At 39.7% G+C, this 21874-nt stretch overlaps 1 protein-coding gene across 1 annotated transcript in view; it reads left to right on the top strand.

Moving 5' to 3' along the window:
- Positions 1-12265: 12265 nt before the first annotated feature.
- LCP2 (lymphocyte cytosolic protein 2) overlaps positions 12266-21874 on the top strand; it is a 31525-nt gene continuing 21916 nt past the window's right edge. The window contains exons 1-3 of the mRNA XM_068417264.1: positions 12266-12495; positions 14966-15028; positions 17907-17953. Coding sequence (XP_068273365.1) covers positions 12418-12495; positions 14966-15028; positions 17907-17953 — 188 coding nt within the window. The 5' untranslated portion in view covers positions 12266-12417. The remainder of the gene's footprint in view (positions 12496-14965; positions 15029-17906; positions 17954-21874) is intronic.

The following is a 21874-nucleotide window of genomic DNA, read 5'->3' as shown; positions in this document are numbered from 1 at the left end:
GCACTTAAAGCAAAGATGGAGTATTTCAAGAGAACTGAAAAAGATCATGTCCAGCTGAAGATTTGAACTGATTTGAACCCTCAGTGACTGCAGTCAGTGCTCTCCTGTTTCTTACTGCTCAAGATTCTGCAAACATTTGCCTCAGAAATGCTCTATTTTCCTACCCCAGCAACCAGTGACTCTGTACACTGTTCAGTATTTTTGTATCACTCCTGAGAAGATGGGGTATAAAGTTTATAATGTTTTCTGAAGAAAGTATTTCTTATGTCATTAAGGCACATTTCCAACAAATGACATTTTTCTGAACCTCATGCAGCTTCCTGCTTTGCACATGGCTTCAGGCTGGAACATCTCACCGCACAGTAGAGCCTATGGGGAGACAAGATGGTCATGGCCCCTTTCTGCAGCAGTCCAGGGCTGGTGCTTTTCCCTCTTATAGAAGGATCACTGAGTCTGTCTTCAAAACAGTAAATATCAGCAGATCACTGGCCATATACCTCCATAACAGATGAGTCCCTGAGCTTACCACCTCCAGTTGCACCCCCAGTAATACAGTTTCACCTCCTTGCATGAGCACCACTCCTGGGAACTTTTTCCTCAGTAACCCTATAAACACTGAGCGAGCAGACAGGGTATCCCCTTGCTGCCCCCATCACCTCAAGACCTATCCTCAGCACATACCTGTTTTCCCCACCAACACCTCCATGCTGCTTCTGCCACACACACACCCCACCACCCCTCTGCCCCCCGCCCCAGCTCCTCCTCCATATAGACTTAAATGACATTAACCTGAGCTCTGACAACCAGCCCAGGGTAATAGAGCTTGATTTGGTTCACAGCCACAAAAGCACACTATTGTTTTTATTTATTTAAAATGAACTTCTGCACTTACCAAAAATTGTCTCAGTAAATGTTGAGATTTAAGAAACTGGAGCCTGAAGCTAAGAATATTTAGAGAGAACTGATTTTTATTAATATATAATTAATACCTGCTCTCCTGCAAAGTAAATGTGATTATATGTACAGTTGCAGTAAGACAGATGTTGTATTAATGTAGCTCTGACTGGTGTTGAGCACAAACGGGAACCTGAGAACCCTTTGTACAAACGGCTTCTCTTGCCCCCCGCTAACCAGGCGGCCAAAGCACGTTCTAGAACTACGCTGTCCATTAGATTCTCAGCGTTACCCAAAAGCAGTCTGCAACTGGCAGCTGTTTATTTGACTGAGCAGCACAAGCACTTAGCTTAGCAAGTTGTTTACATGGGATACATACCATGGAAGATATCCTTTCCTTGCTCCTAATTGTAGATATTTATCTCCATGTAAATAGTAACGATTTTACTTTAGAAATGGTATCTGAGGAAAGGCCAAGTAAGTTCAAGATTTGTAGACAGATCCATTTGCAGGAGCCTTAACGCAATATTAATCTCTTTACAGAACTTCATGCTGATCGATAATGATTCTGTCTTGGTTGGATTAAGACAAAAAACCCACATCAATTCACCTGATAACCTCTGGAGAGCTGCATCCATACTGCAGAATACGTTAAAGCACAAAGGTAAGTCTGTTGCTGCAGTTCACAAAGATGAAAAGAGATAGAAAGAGATAGTTTCTGTATATTGCCTAGATAGAGAAGAAAAAAACACCCCAAATCTGCTCCAAATTATATTTACAGGGCATTTGCTTTGGGGCAGAGGAATAAGGGAGGTGTCTCACCCTGCACCTAAGTTCTGTTCACAAATTTTAGGAAGGGTTTTAAATTTAGTCTTTTCACTAGAGATACCAGTGTCTCATTTTGCAAGAATCATTTAACTTGCTTCTGACCTATAAACACTCAAACTGGTAAGCAAGAACAAGCCTGCCTAGGTAAATGAGTACCTGGTTCTACCAGGTCACGGTAGGTGTCTTGACAACATCCAGTCTCACCTGGACTTAAGAACAGCAGCAACAGCAGCATGAAAAATTCAGTTCCTTATGAGGTTCACCTGTTAATCAAGGGACTGCAAAAACCTTTCCATAGCTGATGTACCTACATGTAAACTTACATAGCCAACCTTTAACAGGACTTTGCACAAACATTCAAGCAGCCGGGATTAATCAGACCAGACAATACATAAGAAATTCAGTAAGAGGGGTCTTGCAGGTGTAACAGTACGCATGTCTACAGCCTACAGAAGGGAAGAAGTGCACCCCTTCTGATGGCCACAATAGCCAGAAGAGTGAAAAGGACAATCAGAAAGCAGTTATAGCTGCACAGTTGTGACACATGGGATACGGAGTCTCACTCCCCATCAAGAAATAATAGCCTATGCTTGACTACCAGCCAAAATAGCTGCATAGCATCTCAATTGGAGTTGCACCACAAGCACACAGCTTGTGTGCACCCAGCTGCACAGAATGCACACTTGGTCTCCGGCATCTTGCTCCTGTATGCTGTTTATGCATCTTACACAGCAAGGAACCATATTCATACAACTCCCTACGTACGTTCCCTCTTATCTACAGAACTAGTTCAGCTCCCCAACACCATTAAATCAGAGCAAATGCTGGGAAAGAGGGAAAGCATCCAACAGTCCCACATACACTTCATAACAGCATCAGGGAACTTATCCTCAAGTTCATCCTCCAGAAACTACCAACATTAGGAAGTCATTAATTTTCAAGACCCTCCTAGGTAACATGGCAACCTAAATGAGAGCACTGAACAACCCACGCCTTTACATGACTATAATTAAGGCAATCCAAACATTCATCATCCCCACTGACGCACTATGTCAAGCCTCTGACTGATGCAATGAGGAATGGAAAGCAGAAACTTTTGCTTGAAAGCAGAAGTTTTACTGGAAAGCAAATATTACCTTATCTGAGGAGACCTCTCTGCCCATTGAAATTTTCAATGACAAATATCTCAGCAGAGCCCTGAGCTGAGCTTAAATACAGCCCCAGACCATGGGCAGGGTGTGGGTGGAGGCCCAGGTGAAACTAGTCAGGGCCATTAGGGCCTATTAGTGCCCTCAGGACCCTGATACACAGGAACACAGGACATGGACAAATACCCTTGAGTAATCCAAGGACAGAATATCTCTAAATGAGAACTGTGTGAAAAGTAGAGCTAAGTCTTTCATATTGACACACAAGAGAGACTTTTGCTGGCAGAGCAGGTGCCTGCAGTCTCCTGGTATACACTCATTACTTCTGCATCCAGACATGCTATTTCATGAGCAAGATGAATTTGTGAGTGACATAATGGCTTAGAAAATCTGTTAGTTTATAAATACTGTTTGAGATCAGCAGCTCCCTGTATGGAAGATTGCAAGCATGTTTTCAAATACGGAGCTTGCTTGCCTTCTCTTTAACTTCTGTGCTAGGCAGACAGACCAAATGCAGTGGCATGGGGTGATAGTAGAAGACAGTCAAATCTATATGACATAACCAGAGAGAAGGTCCTTGGATGAAGAGCTGCTACCATTGAAGGCAAACCAGCTTCTCATCTCTGAACTCCTGCAAACCAGAGCACATAGGCCAGAAATCACACCTGAATGTGAGACTTCCATAATCACCAGCACTTTATCACAATCCAGTGTGGTGAGCAGAAGTGCCCAGTAGGATAGTATATGGACACTAAGAAAGAAAATCTGTTCACTGAATCTAAGATCAGTGATAAACTGTGCCTTCCTGTAGCAAAAAAACACGCCATGTAAAAGACAAATGAGTATAACAAAGAACAGTTCCATTTCTTCACCGACTTGGTATCATATATGCAGTTCACACAAACATCCAGGAGCTTAATGCAGAATCTTCTTTATTGAACCTGATTAACTTAAGAGTGAAGTGATATGGGATGAGAAACAAGTGGGAGTTTTGCAGAAGAGTTAAAAATAGACAGCTGTAGGAAACTTTCAACACTTACTGTGCTGAGTTAAGTAGCAGACAGTTCAGACACTTCAGTCTCTGCCTTCAGCTTTCTTTCAGTGTCACAGCTTGTTATTTATAAGTCACTTATAATAAAACTACCTGAAACATGTCTAAATTCTGCAATGTATTAAACTATACACAGGATAACAGTCAAAAAGTAAGAAACACATAAAAGAATGCTCAACTTTATCTGGGAAATAGGATTTTAATTCTGTAAGTTTAATTCCTAAACAAGAAGTAAGCGCATGCCCAATCAGCCAGAACAAGGTGGTGAAATGAGATTAACTACACACTAGAAATGAAAAGGGTTCCCATTTGTTTCTGGACGATCCATTTTGCCTATGTTACCATTTCATGTACAGTCTGAACTGGCATTGCTGCCAAAAGAAGCAGCCCAGACTTCCCCACAGACCCAGAGCCAAAAACTTTGCTTGCAATGCTACACCTCCTACTCTGTGCAGGCATAACCACTTGCATAGTCATACAGCAAAGCCGTATCAGGGAAGAGCTACAGTCTGAAACCAACCACGTCATCAGTATTTTTTGCTAGATTAGCTAACACAGCCAGATCTCTGATCCTGTTTCCTCATGTGATCATGACAACACTTATGCTGGCACAAGCAGGAGCCGCACAAATACAGAACCCAGAGGTTGGGCAAGGACCACATCTTGCAGTTGCAGCATCAGCTAATGCTGTCTTTAAGTGTATGTGAAAGTTCAGCAGTCATGGGTCTTCCTTCTGAGGTTTTGAGCTTTTACACCACTGTAGCCAATGGCGGAAGCCCAAGTCACATCCCTACAGTGCCCTGGGCAATGGATGCTCCTGTCCCTAGTGACAGAAATGTATTGTATCACTTACCAACAAGCAGCAAGGTGAGATCCTACTGACACTGCTGTTACTTTAATCTACATCTTGGATGAGAGACCTAACTGATTAGGACTGCCCCAACTGGATAATTATTTTTGATCTGTGCTGACTGTCCTTCATAATGAGACAGGATTAAAAACAATGGTTTCTAAGTCCATTCATAGTACTATGCACGTATATAGATTGAAATATATGCAAAAAGCTTGTTTATGAGAAAAAAATATCTCTTATTTTAAACATAAGGTGACACTGAAAAATTGAAAAGCGTGGGGTGTTTGAGAATTCAGCTCCTTGGAAACTCTGAGCCAGTCATAGAGAGGAATGCAAATATTGAAAACTAAACTAACACTAAAACCAAAACTATACCTGAGACTATGCTGGTTAGCAGCAGCTCTTCTTTTCTCCAAGACATCTGTGCCTCCAGACCATGCTGGTTTAGATGAATCGAAACTACTGGTTCAGAAGCCCTCAGGAAATCTGTAGAGGAGGAAATGTTCTGGCATTCATGGGATGGTGTCTTCTCTGCCTGCAAAAGAAAACGTGTGCTGCAAAGATGAGAATGCTAAGCATTTCCTCTGAGTCCCAGCTTCTTGCTCTGTCTGCTAGGAACACTGCAGGAATAAAGGGAAGTGCCAATAGCACCACTTGGTTGCAAGGGTAACTAAGAAGCTGAAATATCATTATTTTCATCAAAATGGTCTCACAAGCAACATATTTTCTGATCTGGCATGAAATTCACTCTCAAAAACTTTCAGAATTGACAAAAATGTTTCCCATGAAGGTCTGAAATGAACACATATCAGTGATAAGCTGTTGAAGCTTTTTACTTTTTCTCAGCATTGCAAAATCACTAGTGTTTTTTTTCTTAGTGTTCAGTAAGCTGTTTAACTATTTAGAGAATTTGAAATACACGAGGATCAGAATCCAGTTCTGAGTTTGCGTATGGACAGGATGCTCTGCAATTGCAACATTCACTCCAGATTTTGACTTTGAATTTAACAGCAATTGTTTTCTTCTTTATCGGGTTGTCAAGCCTTCCTTGTGATGGGTACAATGACAAAATTCGATGTTAACTAGTACAGATCTGCGCTGAAAGCAGTGTAAACTCTGCAAGTTCAATAAAGTTAGCTTTGTTTAGGTTAAGAAAAAAATGGCTTCTCTAAATAAAAAGAGGTCACTTTTACAATCTGAATGTCAAAGCCAATAAGCTGTTAATTGGTGTCAATAGTTCATGTGATAAAAATAACAATATGGGCTGAATTTAAATAATCATCATATATTTAGCTGTCAGAATAGTTGGATAAAATTGAAATACTGCTGTTTAAAAACTGATGGAATAAAAATCATAAATTTTGTTACTGTTCAGTCGTCTTTGCTGAAAAAGAACAGTTTTGTTGGGTTTTTTTTGTTTGGTTGGTTTTTTTAAGTAAACACGTACCGGAAAAAAAAAGGCAAAGCAGAGGGAAGGGTACTACAGAAGCAGGGGATGGGAATAGCTCGGGCTTCGGCGCCACCTAGGGATGACAGCGCCTACGGGCGCTGATGTCCAGCACCGAAGGTGAGCAGAGCAGACCAACCCTTGTCATGGTTTGCACAATGTCTTCTCCTGCATTTGCACTCCTGGAAGCGCCTCTCAAAGCCATACTCTCAACCAAAAACAAAATCAAAAGCAATTATGTCTTACATATATTTTACCCAACTGCAGTGAGAGCTTCTCCTCCTTATAGCTTAAGATCACTTTTAACTTCCAAAGCACTATTTGGGATATCGAGAGTACTGAAGTGGGCTCCTAGGGCCTGCATGGCAGTCCTGGGGCTGCACCTCCTCATGGCGTGAGCGGGCTCAGCCCGAATGGAGGCCACTGCTCGGTCAGCATCCAGTTAACAAGCTGTACGCAGCTTTGGATGCACCGCATAATTACGGAGCCCTATATAACCATTACCGGGTGCTGTTTCATAGTAAAGAAATCAAATAACGTTAAATACTCCCCAGCAGCTACTTTCAGCACTGTGCAAGAGGCAGGATCAGCCCGCTCACAAACACTGACTCAGAAGGGTTTAAAACAACAGATGTATTTCAGGGAAAGGAGAAACCACACCAAAAAAAAAGCAATCTAGTAAGTCCAATAGTAGGCAAAACTATCATCCTTTAGGGCATACTTTAGCAACAGTCCTGAACCCAGCCTTTTTCTCCATACTCCTGAGTAGCTGCAGAGGTGGGCACTTTTCATTTGTCTCTTTTCCTTTTTAGGAAAACCCAAAATGCTCAAAGCAATTGCCACTGGGTGAGGGCTGGCTGTAGAGCTGGCAGGTTCCCACAGCACAGCACAGCCCAGTTCCGCAGTGGTGCAGAGGAGACAGGAGTGTCAGGGGTCAGGTGGGAGCTAGAGCAGAAGCTGTTATCGGAAAAGGGAGCTGCACCGGTGGAAGAGGCCTTGCGGGGAACCGGAGCCCTGCAGGGCCAAGGTCTTGGCAACTGCCCCCTTGGCAGCAGCCTTGTCTGGAGCTGGTGGGAGAAAACCTGTGCTTTTTGATAACACGGGTGGAAAGGGTCTGAGTGTTTACCCCAGACTAAATGGTATATTTCTAACTTTCTTCATCTTCACCTTAAATAACTCCAATGTCTCTGTCAAACTTGCATATTCAATTACAAAAACCTGTGTGTTCGCTGGTAGAGTTCTGTACCTGGAAGACACCGTACCAAAATGGAACATCATATCCAAAACTGAACATCCTTTCGGCCCACTGAGTTGCCTTCTGAGGCACAGCACAGCTGGCATTGTTTGGCAGTTTATGAACTGAGCTGTTGAATTGCACTGAACAGCCCAAGTACTGGGCAGGAGAGTTCTTCAATCTGCAATATCTACTTTTCAAGCCTGCAGCTGCTTTTCTTGTCAGCAGAGCCTTTCACAGGTCATGAGAACAACTGATTGCTGTCACCCCAAGTCACTAAATTTGTCTCCTTTTTCCTTCCCTCGTCTCCAACTTCTCTTTCCCAGACTAAGCAAAACATTTTTTTCATTTCCTCAGTAGATATCTTTTCTAAGGTCTGCTAGGTATCCTCCTCCGCATTTGTTTGCAGCATTTCTGGACACGTTATGCCACTTATGGCCCTAACAGAATGGAACAAAATATGTACCTGAAAAAAACAGTACTCTTGCTAGAATTTCTTTAACTAACTACTTGCTTTTTTTTTTTTTTTTTTTTTACAGCGCCTTAATAGGTATTTGATTCTCTCTGTTTTCTGAATAGAGTTCAGCTGCACTCTAGTGGCTGTATCCTAGGATTTCAGGCATTTCAGAATTGCCTAAACTCTATTTCCACCCACTCAAAGTAACACAATTCACTAGCAATGGAAAATATGCTTCTTCAGGTACACACATTTTTTTTCCATCCAGGAAAATAACTGAGGGTTGAGTTCAGAAAGAGTATGCAGAAAACTTTTTTTTGTGAAATTGGATTTGAAGCCAGTATCTCGGACACAGTTTTATTCAAACCATGTATTTCAGATGCAGGTAGGCTGGTTAGCATCTGCCTTGACCGCTAGTCCCATCGAAGTGCCATATATATAAACCCAAGTATCAAATCTGTACAGTGACAGCAATTCAGTGTCCGTCCCTGTTCTTGAGGTCTGGTGAGTGTTCGGTGTCAGCCTGTGCCTCAGCCAGCAGGTGGTGAGGGAGGCTCACAGTTCCTGTCCTGCCACAGAGCTTTTTTCAGTCTGCAAAGACTCAGTTTTGGATCTTGTATTAATGCACAGACATTGCAAAGTCAAGGTTAACACTTGACTACAAGAATTAAGAAAATAATGGATTTGAGGAGTAGAAAGTGTGGCTCAGTAATTATTAAAGACAGCAAGAAATACATAACAATACCGCAGTGACTTTTAAAGGGTACAAAAATGAAAGCATTTTTTCCCAAGTGTTACAGATAGGTACACAGCTTGGAAAGAAGGCATGTAATGCTAAAAGGGGAAATAAAGGCTGGCAATGGTAAATATTGCCAGGATAAAAGGAAGAAAGTACCCGGGTCTTTTAAAAACAAAATTGGGCAGGGGAAAAGAAAAACATGTCATAAAGAGCCACTTTGCTTTGGGACTGAGGTGAACATGAAGACTAAATTCTTATGAAGTTTGAACTTTTTTTGCTTCGCTCTAGGAAAATTGACACATAAACTGAGTTATTCTAGAAAAATAAGCCATTCTGAAAGCTGTTCAAAGTCAGTCCTTGACTCCACTTAAAACAGGGTGCTGTGGGACAGAACACCAGAAAGAGGTGAGAGAAAATGGAAAATATTGAGGCTCTTTGAAGGCAGCAGAATGTGGGCAGCGTGAATTTCCCTCCTGTGGTGCCTGAAATGGTTAGACTCTCCCATTTTCAAAGATCAGTCACCAGACGATCGCTACATCTGAAAGAACTGTACCATTGGCAGCTGTTGTTTGAAGAGACACATTTTTTATGTGAAGGTCGTATCACTGCAGTCATCAACCATAAAAGACCTGATTCTTTAAAAAGAGGGAAAAATGTCACAACGGAAAAGGCATGCATGTGATAATAGTTGTAATGTCAATGTTTCTCAGCATTTCAAAATCTAAGAGCTTAAAATCCACTTCATGAAAGATTGCCAGCTGAAGTATATAACAAATTATATTATGGAACAGATGTATCTTGTGCTGCCTACTTATTGTGTGCATTTCTTGCAATATAAGGTTGAGCTCCTAAGATTCAAAGCATGTGATCATTCCCAGCAGGCAGGACTGTCACCTCTGAAATGTATTTAGTTATCAACTAAATTCCTGCATGTAGCCTGTTAAACTTGACATTCTTCCCCAGGAGCTCTCTGTGGCCCTGTCTGTTGGCTGCAGTTCATTTAACCACCCTAGTGCTACCCTGCAGCCATTCTGTCTTCCTCCATAAAAAGCACATGTGGTTGCTTCCCAGACATCCTCCCTTACACTCCTACCAAATCTGACCAGAGATTCTGGCATGTGGGCTTGCACAAGTGTGGACAGTCAACTTTTTCTTTCTTGATTTCCTTTCTTGGTGACCATCAGTGTTGAAATATTGCCACTCTGAGCAGAAGACACTGGAGGCAACAGGAGCACCTGGGAGAAAGTGCTAATAGTGGAGGTAACAACAGTGACTGAAGAGAGAAAGAGAAATAATAAACAAGTGGGAAGATGTGAGAAGAGTAAACAGAAGAACAATTAAAAGAGCGAGGAAAGAACGTGGGGTCTTTTTTCTGGGATCAGTATTTTCCGTTTGTGGAATATGGGATTTGCCACATTGCATTTCTGGGCCACAGAGACATGTAATAGCATCTTTCAAAACAACTCTCTGCAGTCTGGTTGGGATTGGGGCCATGACTCATGCATGGTTATTTGTGAATTGAACAACATTTTCCGCTGATGCGTTCAAATACATCCATAGGTTGGAAATGCAATTTAGAATTGTAACACTAGCCTAGCAGTATATCTGAAAATTCAAATGTAGAAAATACAAAGTGACGTCTCCTCAGCAAGCCTCACTTGCCCACCACATCCTATGTATCTATCACATTACAAAAGAAGTTCTAGACAAAGACAAAGCTCACATACGTGTGCAGCTGGGTTTTGCAAAATGCATGAAACATGCATGTAGCTATAACATAGTGACACAGACGGGATCCAAGCAAATAATAATGATTAGATAAATGTGTTAGAATTTCTGTACTAGTTGCTCTCTAGACTAGGAGACTGACTTTAAAGGTGACTGCTTTTCTCCTATCTCAGCATCAGAACAAATGATACTATGATTCTGCTATAACATCATCAGAATAATTTTTGACCAGACTAATTAGTTTTAGTACAAACAAGGAATAACATAATTGAAATTAGAGCTGCTATGCTGGATTTGGGATAGAAATGAGATTAGAAGGTAATGAAATACTGTATTAGAACAAACAATTAGAAGTTATAGCACAGGCTTCTTCCTGTCTCTGTACTACAAGAAACTTGTTTCTCTGTTGAAAGACAGGGTGTGTGATGGGGCGTCTGAGATGTATGCTGCGTAACCTCCCCTTTACCACTGCTCATAATGCACCAGCAAAACAACTTCTCCTTTGGGGGTTCTTTGTCACAAGTTAGTTTAGTCCTATTTCATGCCCAGACCTAGACTGACAACGAAGAGGTGCTGGTATTTCTGTGATACCATCAGTACATGCCTCACATGATTCATACAGGTCATTTTAAATACAAACCCATAAAACACAGCTATATTATGTATTTGATAAATGCTACACTGCTCAGAACAGCTGTTAGAGCAGTTAAGTTTTAGAAAGTTTTAAATACCATGCTACCATCATTTATCAAAATTTCTCCAGAAAAAGTAAGCTACTTTAAATCAGACTGTGAATTTCAAAAGCAAAACTCTTATATACTACAAAGACTTGTAGATATGATCTCAAATACATGCAGTCGTATGCAATGGACTTGCAAATTACAGACCCAATTACAGACCCTTCAGTGACTAGAAATAGTGAAAGTGATGCATTTCATTAGAAAGAAGAGAAACTTTCCTTTCCAGTGCTTCAGAACGATGCATCTATTCTTACTAATACAGGAAGCTCACAAAATACCACCTTTTGTGCCGCCTACTGGAGCAGGTGTGAACAGTGACCCCAAGCATTCATACCAGCACAACTGTGGGAGGAAGCTCCACGTCAAGAAAAGGGAGAATGGACATGCTGGCTTTTTTTAAAAAACAGGCACATTTGGAATTACTAAATGTAGTCTCACCAAAGTGACCTACTGATAGGACAGTGTCTGAACTAGCTATACATGACAGGTGCAGTCTGTCATGTACCTGTGGTAATATTATGGTTCTGTGGATTCTTTTTCAGACACAAAAATCCTCATTACAGGTAGCTGAAAAATGGAGCACTGAAAGGGTCACAATGCAATAATTTTTTATCTAAGCTTGTCCATTTTTAGTATCACTGAGAGATTCCTTATTTGAAGGAATGCTGCCTGTAATTCCATCCCTAATTCATGCATACCTCCCTATGGACAACCCCACAATAACCTCTGATTGTTGTAGAAATCAAAGAAAGATAATGACACTTCAGGTAGTGAGGTAAGTTGAAGAAGTTTCTCTTAAGTGAACGTTTTCTTCTTTGGAGGGGGGCTTGCCTGGGCTAGACTTGCACAGAAGCAGGAACCAATGACTATGCAGACAATACACCAATATTTTTATACTGTACAGAGTGTGTAAATACATTATTATTTATGTATTCAGTTACAAGCAAATAGGGTCCATAGGATTTTACTTACATGGAGCAGGCAGAACATTTTCAACACTTCGCGGTGCTTCCTTGTTTACTTATTTATATTCAGACAAAGGAAGTGGTAAGGCTGACTCGCTGACAACTTTTCTGAGAAGAGACCGTTTTGTATTAGAGGAAGCAGTATCGCTCCTGGATGTCCTAACAACGTAGTTCTAAATTAAAAAAAAACCCAGATCTTAAACAGAAGAAGCTGGGTATTAGACAAGGAATTACTGGACACGCTGGAGGTGGTCACACACGAGGAATAGATGGGTGTTTCATCGATAGTACTGCTATGAACAGTCTCTAACTGCCTAGAGGAGAAAACCTACAATGGATTTGCGCAATATTCCCTACCGCTCAGAGGTGGTTACGTGGAACCCAGAGGACTTAGCAGAATATTTTAGGACGGTAAGTTTAACTGTGTTTCGTCTTTGTGTGTGATGGAGGAGCAAACTACTGTAACTGTGCTAAATTTACATATTTATGTAATGGGCAAAGCTTGCTGCAAAACTAAAAGCAAACCCACTGACTGTTAAGAAGCTGAGCTAAACTGGCCAGCGAAATCTATAAATGAATCTTGAAAGTGTATTTTAAATTGGGTATAAGAGAAACTGGTGGCTTTTCAGAGAAAGTGTACCCTTTACTACAACCCTTGTTAATATAACATATACTAACAGCTGTAGAAGGCATTAATGTGCGAAGATTACAAGCTTTCTAGGTTGTCTTCAATGATTTTCAGAAGAGAGATCTTTTTTTCAAATTGCTCAGCGTTCACAACTGAGCCTCTGAATGCCTTTGCTAATCACATCCATGAGAACCCAGCCAGGAACTTAACAGTTGTGGCTACATGAACTCCTAATTTTTTTAGGCTCAGTTGGAAAAACCTTTCACCTTTTGGTTTGACTTCCCTAATTTAAAACTTGTTGGGCAAAAATCATGGCTCAAGATTACTAGCTACCCCTTCTTTCCTGTCACTGTCACTTTTTCTAATGTTACCTTGTGTGACTAGCTAGGAAATTCTGTTTCTTTTGACATCTTTTTCACTTGTGACGATCTATATTACATTTTACAATGCAGAGGAGTTTCCACACTAAAGAAACACTTTGGAAGGCCATACAGGAATTCACTGCCAATATATATCCTCTGCTCAGCAATGCTGACACCTTTGTAATTGCCCAGGAATGTGTAGCTGAGCCAGTTTCACTGAAATTTCATTTCCGTGTGTTCTCTGTAAATTGCTCATTTTTCAGTTCACATCAGAGATAGCGCGGGCTCCATCTCCCTTGCAACTGAATACATTCCTCCCAAAGTCCAAAACTGTCAGCCTGGAATCCAACATTCAGATCAATCAGAAGATTTGGGAAGATTTTCAAGTAATGCCAGCAGAGCTGGTTAATTTTCAAGTGAGCTGTCAGACTAGACTTGTAAAAGCTGCAACAGTTTGAGCTTCGTTTTGAAATCATGCAAAATTTATTGTTTCAGTGGCTCCTGTAACTCTGTGAGAGTTTTCTGTGGCAAGTTGGGGCAAGTTTGATGCTAGAATGCAAAACTAGCTAATAAAGACAACAGATCAAACACAAAGTCTATGTCTACCAAATCTCCAGAGAAGTGAAACGGCCAACTACTTGCAAACCTCTAATTTTAGGGTGCAGGGGTTAGTGGCACAGGAAAGTGAAACGAAGAATTAGAGATGGAACAGATGAGATCATTATCAGCGGGCAACTTCAGAAAAATACGAAAAACATTACAACAGTGGTGCATGGTGGTCTGGATCACCATTACCAAGAGACTAAGCAGGGAAATGGCTTCCTGAAAGAGTTGATAACAATATTCTTAACAGTGGTAAAAGGATTAACTGTAAGTTCTATCATAACTGAATGGGCCCTGTGACATAAATTTTTGAGTACTTCCCCTCTACTGATCCAGATACCCCCCAGGACAGGCATTCCACTTTTGGGGAGGTGAATCAGGGCAAAAGCTGCTTAAAGTCATCAAAGAAATCTGCAGGACCACAGCCATTCTCCTGTCTTGCAGGCTCCAAAAAGTCACTTTGCCTGCCCACTTTTTGGGTTCCTTCTGGTGTGGACTTGATCAATTTGAAACAGAAAAAATGCATTCTAGCCAGATCAAAAATATAAGCTGTGTTCTCACATTATGCTATTACTCTCCAATAAAAAAAAAAAAGTTTAAGACACCCACTGGAAATATTTAAGAGTCGTGTCTTGCTAAATGTGGCTAGCTTTTTGTTTGGGTTTTGTTTTTTTTTTTCCCCTAAGTCCCCCAAATTACTGTTAAATTTTTGCCTGGTAGGACCAGGAGCTTTCTTTTCTTATGTACATGATCAGCTTCGAAAATGCATGTCCTTGTCCCAGATGCTACTGTAAAACATAGCGTTGTGGAAAAGCTTGCCAAACATTACAGGTGATTTCCAGGATTAACGAGCAACATTTCCATCCAGAAAAGGAAGCTTTTTGATCACAACAATGAATTCAGTGACTGGAATCAGGGTTTCAGTATTCCAAGATACTAAGGTTTTTGCTGTACTTCCCGTTTTCCACAACTGTTCATCACAGTCAGTACCACAATTATCCATTTTCCAAATATTTCTTTGGGCAAGACAACTGTGAGGTGGTTTTCAAATGTGAGGAATTACATGTTCCTAAATAGATGAAAATCCTCAAGTCCACCGAAGAATCTTTGTCTTAAAAATCCATGTTTAGAGAACAAAATGAGCCATTTAGACAGGCCCTAGCATGCAAAAGCATAACTTGAAGCCACTCAAATAGCACTTGAAGCACTCAAAGCTAGCCACATGTCTAAGTGTCTTAATCCATTCTTATAATTAAGGGTGCAATAATCATCTTCTTTTCATTGACAGTTAAAGTATAAGGACTGTGAAAAAGTTGTGAGAAAGCACAGCATAAATGGACAAAGGTTTTTGGTAAGTAGAGTTGTAAAATTCCTTCCTGTAAAATTCCCATCAAGTAATTGTTTTGACTCCTCCCTATTGCATGCAAAGCACTTAGCTCGCAGATGGTTACCGAGGTATAAATATGAGAAGTAAACACCTCTGCTAAAATCAGCCAGACCTCTTGCTTTAAATACGGAATGCTGGGAAGCCAAGCATGGTGTTTAATACACATGTATTTTAGTATTTTTTAAACTGTCAGGGAAGTTATAAAACCACAGTCTTGTCTTGAATTCATCTTTTCCTTTATAGGAAGTGCTTGTTTTCAAATGCTAACTACAGAAAACTCACATTTATTAATTGTCCTCTCCTACTAAAGAGGACACAGACCTGGTCAGAATGACTGGCCTTCTCTTGTAATCACTATTTCAAGCCTCTATAGTTAAAATTAGATTTCTTCTGCAACAATAGACAACATCAATGAGCTTCACGAGCATCAAAACTAGCAAGCAAAGGCCCAGTGGGTTTAAATCAACATTGCTCCAGGCTTTACCAACAACTTGACTTAACTTTAGAAAAGCTGACAACTTCCATTGACATAGCTGCTATTTTCAGGTCTTAAATACACCTCCATGTAAATGTGTAAGGGCTTTTGTTATTACTTCTATTTACTTCCATTTTATTTTATTTCCAAATATTACATATTCTGTTTTCCCCAAAAGTAGTCACTTTGATCATCTGTGTAATTAGTCATAGTGGAGAAATCTATGTATACCTCTTCTAAAGCCTTCTTATTTTTTATTTACTTGTCCTAATGTATCAAGCTTTTTGACATTTCATTGAAATGCGACATAAAAATTTTCAAACACCTTTTGTAGGAACAGGATATTACACCTCCCTCCTACTGGGTGGAGTCAGAATTATTCAGATGTGTGTTATAGGATTTCTCCTACTAACCCCTAAGAGATTCCCCTTAGCTCAAGCACTAAGGATCTGTGGCTGGAGTGGGAGTTCTGGCTCTGGAAGTATTATGAAATTCTGGAAGTTTGTGAGGTACAAATAACAAGAGCAATAATGGTGTGATTCCTAAGAGATTTTTGTAATTTTTTATTATTTCCAGAGTGTTTCTGCAAATACATAGCTCAGAGTGCAGAATTGCTTCAGAGGCATCCTAGTAGATTTAAAGGATGCTTTTCTGTTAAGTAAGCAAGCAGCTGTTCACGTCTGCTGAACCTTTTTTTTTAGGCTTTGGACCTATACTTGTCAATTGTAGACTGCAAAAAAAGGTTCACCTGTTAAACAGAACAACAAAAGGAGACTTTACGTGGAATATTCTAGAGTACAATGCAATCTTGAAAAAAAATTGCTTCTCTATATGCATGGTTTTTCTAAGAAATATCTTTTTACATTTTTGTAAGTTATTGGAAACTGCCAAATCACATTCGCACAGAAGAAACTGTTAAGACTGAGTGTTTGCAGGTTTTGTATCTATTGTCAGATCGATGTGGTAAATCTGACTGCAAAAATAATGCTGTCTTATGCATCAGAATAACATCCTAGTTTCAAAGTCACATTTCTGTATCTACTGGCTACCACAAGGAAAGGCCAGTTGAGATGTAGTAGGAATAAAACCAGAGGGATTCCATGTAACTTATTCTAATAAAATTCTCTACTGTTTAAAACAGCAACAAGGCCCTTTTATGACAGTTTAAACCCCTAACATTTGTCAGGTTTATCGCCAGAATAGAATTTCAAGTTGAAGCTTAAAAAGTCTTAAGAAAAAATTACGATTCTTCGGTAAACCCTGCAGGACATTTCCATAAAGGGAGTACCTTTTTCTGTGTTTTAACCTGTGAATACTCCTAGAGGTAAAATAGTGCTGGCAAACACAGACAGGAGTTGTTCTGCCCTGAAAATCATTGATAGCATTGTGAACCAATGTGTAATTAGAAATTTCTCATTGTTGGCAATAAGACAGACAGAAAGAACCAGACTATCATCCATGTTCCAAAGAGGGTTTGGGAAGCTTGTGATTAACTAAACTAAACACTTTTTAATAATAAATACAGAAAGGATATGTTTTCCTGTATGCTAGGTGATGGCAATGTATGATGAAAAGCAATATCCAGAAAGCAAGAGAACAAGAAGAGAAAAAAAAATAGAAGACAAAAATAGTTCCAGAATTTTTGGTTTACTGTCTGTTCCCCTGCTTTAGCTTAAGTATCTCTGACAATCTCTAGTGAGAAAGCTGTTGCAGAAGAGGGGTTTATTTCCAATTCTTTTGAGAAGCAGAGCAGGGATGGATTTTAACCTTGCCTGGAAGTCAATGTGACAATATAACACCAATAAAGAACTCGATTAGAACCCTAAGCAGTAAAGCAAATGACTTGACTTTAACTTTGCACAGTCCCATTAATTTGAAATTAATCCTGGAAGAATGGCTTGTCGGCTGGTAAACAAACAAATTTACCCAACTCTTGTCTGGTAAGAGTTGGTTTAAGATTTTACTTCTTACAGATCTTTTTAAGAAGCTATCATTAAAACGTTCTAGCTGCAGAAATACTTCTCTTTGAAGTTAGATGTGATTGTTTCGTTGAAGTCCTTTGTGTATAAACAAATACACATGATGTTCATTAACCTCCTAGCTAGTTTAATACAACTGGCAGCAACATAAAGCAAAAACCAACATCCAGCAAAACAGAAAAAATATAGAGAGGATTTTTTATGAAAATAGGTTCACTTGTCTTACGAGCCATGGGATGGGCAGGCTGTTACCTTGCATTACTTTACTGTGCACTTTATGTTCCTATCAGCTGAAACTTCATGCCACATTTTTGAATATGTGAACTTGTGTAAGTCACAGGGTGCTCCATGGACAATCTGTGATATATACCATGTGTTTCCTTTTCAGAACATGTCTGAAAATGATATTCAGAAATTTCCCAAACTCAGAGTGCCGTAAGTAAAGCCAAACCAATTTCACATTAAAAATTATCTTAGCTGGTCTGCAGTGAAAACTCCTAGGAAATATCGGGCAAATGATTTGCAAGTGGTTAGTCAGAGACCTGTCTATTGCAGTGTACTGAGAGAAAAAGAATGTTCCGAACAAAAAGAGTGTTGTCATGACTGCTCAAGCACAATGATACAATACAAAAAATTGTCTGGGGGATGTTCAAAAGAACTCATCCGTAAATTCTTTGACTGACAGCAGCTACACCAAGGTTAAACTTTTGCAAGTGTTACCTTCAAAGTATGATGTTACTGTTCACTGCTTAATTGTTGACTTTAACTCAAAGGAAAAAAAATGTCAGGTGTGTACACAATAGCTGAGGAGTTCAAGCGATTTCCATCATGTGCTTTTCCTTTAGGTAGGCGTTAAAGATAAATCAGTCTGGAACATTTGATTCAGTGTTAAATAGCTTTCCTTAGCTCCTGTGGATTAGGCCTTGAAAAAGTTTTGAATTTATCTGAATAGCTTTCATAATTTCACAGAAGTTACTAAATGAAGAACAATAATCTCATTATGTCAATACTGAGTAACAGAGAAATTAGCGTCTTTCAATATTTCATGGTGAAAAATGAAGGATTTTATTTTGCTGAGTTCTATGGTACATATTTAAGCTGGAAGTTAGAAGGTTCCTAACCATGAGACACATGGAGCTCATCATGGTCTTCTAAACAAAGTAAGGAGGAAAAAAAAAGGAACTCAGGTTGTTCCAACATGGCTGTTTCTTTGTTGCCCATTTCCCAGTTCCAAACTCACTCTTTCTATGCGTATCTGGATTTTGCTACGGGAGATAAAGTCTGCTTTGCCTTTTCTGATGCTTCAGAGCTTGTGTAAGGTGTTTTGGTGAAACTAAGAATACTGAAAAATTTTGAAATACCTGTGTGGTCTGTCAGATTCATGCGCCCATGGGTAAGCTGGTGGCTAGATCTGAGGGCAGGAGGATACCTCTGTTCACATCAGATACGCAAGGACTTGAGCTTGAAAACCTCGGACATGACGTGTTTCTTGAGATCATACCTATATTTTCACACAATAGATTTCCCAATCATAGGGACTGGTGGTGTATGACGTGTTAGTAAGGGGGCCCAGATGCTATAAAAAAAAAGATGCCCCAATGTCACATTGCTTGTAATTCTCTGATAATTTGTCCCTCCTTAACTGTCCTTTGGCAAAATTGCCTTGTGTTCTCCTGGTTTGAACTTCTAATTTTGAGAACTTTTGGTGATTTCCTTTCAAATTCATGAGTCAAAAGTGGTCAGTGGAAGGTCTAATAAACACACACATACAAGTGATATTAATGTCATAGGTGAATAGTTAAGTTGAAATCTGACGATGTGGAATTGCTCCTATCTCCTCATCTAATCTATTGATATCTCAAAAATGTTTTGAAATTTCAGTTTCAACAGTCCACTTGCCTTGTAACACTAGCAGAAAGTGAACAGCCTTTTCTAGTCAGATGTCTTGGGTTTCTCAACAAAAAGAGAACTTGAAATCAAGAGCTTTAAAAGAAAAGTGAAGCTTGGTGCACAACTTGAAGAACTGAATAAATAAGTAAATTAAAAAATCTGAATGAAACTTCTGGAACTAACGCCCTAGTTCTTAGCTTTCCCCACACTTACAAACAGGGAAACAATTCACTAGAATATTGTGAACATACATGGAAAAAGGTAGGTATGATGTTAGTTCCTCCATGTAATGCCACTGTTTAAAACATGAATTTAGAGCTTTAATAGGAAAGAGAACTGGCTGCCATTTAAAAAAAAGGAAAAAAAAACCAAAACAAAAACCACCCAACAGAATAAAACAAATGGGTAGAAGAACCTGTCTTTTTTTTTTTAACATTAATTTCATTACTTCAGAATCTCCACACTCTCACCAAAATGGCAAGTGCTTGCTGTTGACTTCTGCTATAGTACATTCTCACCTTACTTTTATATCATAATGCAAACCTCACCTAGTAGGAAGAGTTTTTCTACAAGCTGAAATACACATTGGCATATTGTAGTTATAGCACCTGATACTTAACAACAGTGCTAAAACTTGAGCATATTCTGTAAAAATGCTTAATATAAAGAGGAAGCGTCACACTTACAGCATTGGCCGGTGGAACGAATAAAAGGTACATACACACGAGAGATTGTGCTCCAGTAACTTTAGCAGGGTTATGCTGACCTACATGTACTGAGAACAGAACCCAGCACTTGCAGCTATACAAGGTTTGCAAACCACAGCCTACATCCATACAGACCTCCTGAGCTGGGTATGTGGTTTTACTACATATATACGTTTCAGCAAATCTACTGATAAAGTTTTGAATGTAACTGTGTCATTACCTGGGGATGATTCTGTGACTTTTACAAGAATCTTTAAATGTCTAAATAGGTAACAGTTGTCACTACAAAGTATGATAGTCCACTTCTTGAAACCAATAAAAACCTCCATAATCTTCTGTTATTATTAACAGAATTATTATTTTGAAAGTTAATCTCCACCAGCCATGTTACAGGTGCACATCATCATGAGTCTTCTTTTGGCTTATTTTTAAATACCAAAAAAAGGATTTAAACACTATTCTGAAAATTAAAATACTTCATAAAATCTTTAAAACTTTCAATTAAAAGAGCTGAACTCTTTACTGAAAACTTTGCTAAAAATTTACATCTATAAGGGCACCATATAAAAGTGACTGACACATCCAGACAGTCCTGCAAGTTTTATTCTGATAACACTTTTGCAGGCAAAAGGGTTAACGGACAATAAGGCTGCACAGGATTCCCTGCACCTGCATATGGACAGGCCACACAGAGATATCCTGAGGGATCATAACAACCTCCACAGCCCATTTACCTCAGCAGGGATTCCCATTCTTCTTTGCGGTCACCACCTCACTTTCTTGTATGCCTGCCAGAGATACAGAGGCCCTGTACACAAGGTGCTCTTGGCTGGCATGGTTAAGGAAATCTATCCCCATGTCTATTGGGGCATTATATCCTGTGGAGGATGGAAAATGAAAACTGAAGGAAGATCAACTTTGTCATGGAATATTTGAGAGGATTACAAACAAAAGTTGTCCTTATCTTTGAGTTATGCGCAAAGCTATGTCAAACAGAGCATTAGGCTACTGGAAACCCTCATGCCCCCCTTTCCTTGCAGTATCTAGGCCTTTAAATAAACCCACAAATTTGAAACTATTCTTCTATGTGGGGCTTCTCTGATAAATACGAAGTTTTTACTCTCATTCAGAATATTTACATTGATGATGCTGTCACTCTTTGGAACCCTGAGACCTCTCGCACTTATGTTGCCATTAAAGTAATCTTAGGGAGAAGTTTAGAAAATTAACTTCAGTTAATGCTATATTTTGTTTTAACATGGGAGCCTTTCTTCCATTCCCACTGACGTGCACAATAGAATCAAAGGTCTACCTCAGGCACAAGGACCCAAAGCAAAAGGCAGAGTACAGCTCCACTCACCACTTCACTTTCACTCTTCCCTTTAGACAAGAGAGAGGTGGAAAAAGCCAGTTGGTCTTTGCCAGTTCTGTGTTGTAGCCGGACTGCTCTGGGAGGACGTAGGGCAGAGGGAGTGAAGAGAGATTCTTGGACCAGTTTAAGGCTCCAGTTCCAAAGGCAGTACTTGGACACATGCTGAGCTTCAGGCACTTCTTCAAGCTAAATAGAAAATGCCACCATATAGTATTTCTACTGGAATATATAAATTTCTATTTTAAGATACAGAGTATCAGCTTTAAACCACTTGGCAAAAATTCACTTTTAAGAATACTAATCATATCTTAAGAACTTAAGCATAGTTGCCATTCTATGAAAAGGTATATGCCTAGCTGTTCCAGTGACCTACATAGATCTGCTATG

Source organism: Nyctibius grandis, chromosome 22 (assembly GCF_013368605.1).
Source record: "Nyctibius grandis isolate bNycGra1 chromosome 22, bNycGra1.pri, whole genome shotgun sequence".
Classification (NCBI taxonomy): Eukaryota; Metazoa; Chordata; class Aves; order Nyctibiiformes; family Nyctibiidae; genus Nyctibius; species Nyctibius grandis.
Note: the sequence above shows the minus strand (reverse complement) of the source record. Positions and strands in the feature narration are given on the sequence as shown.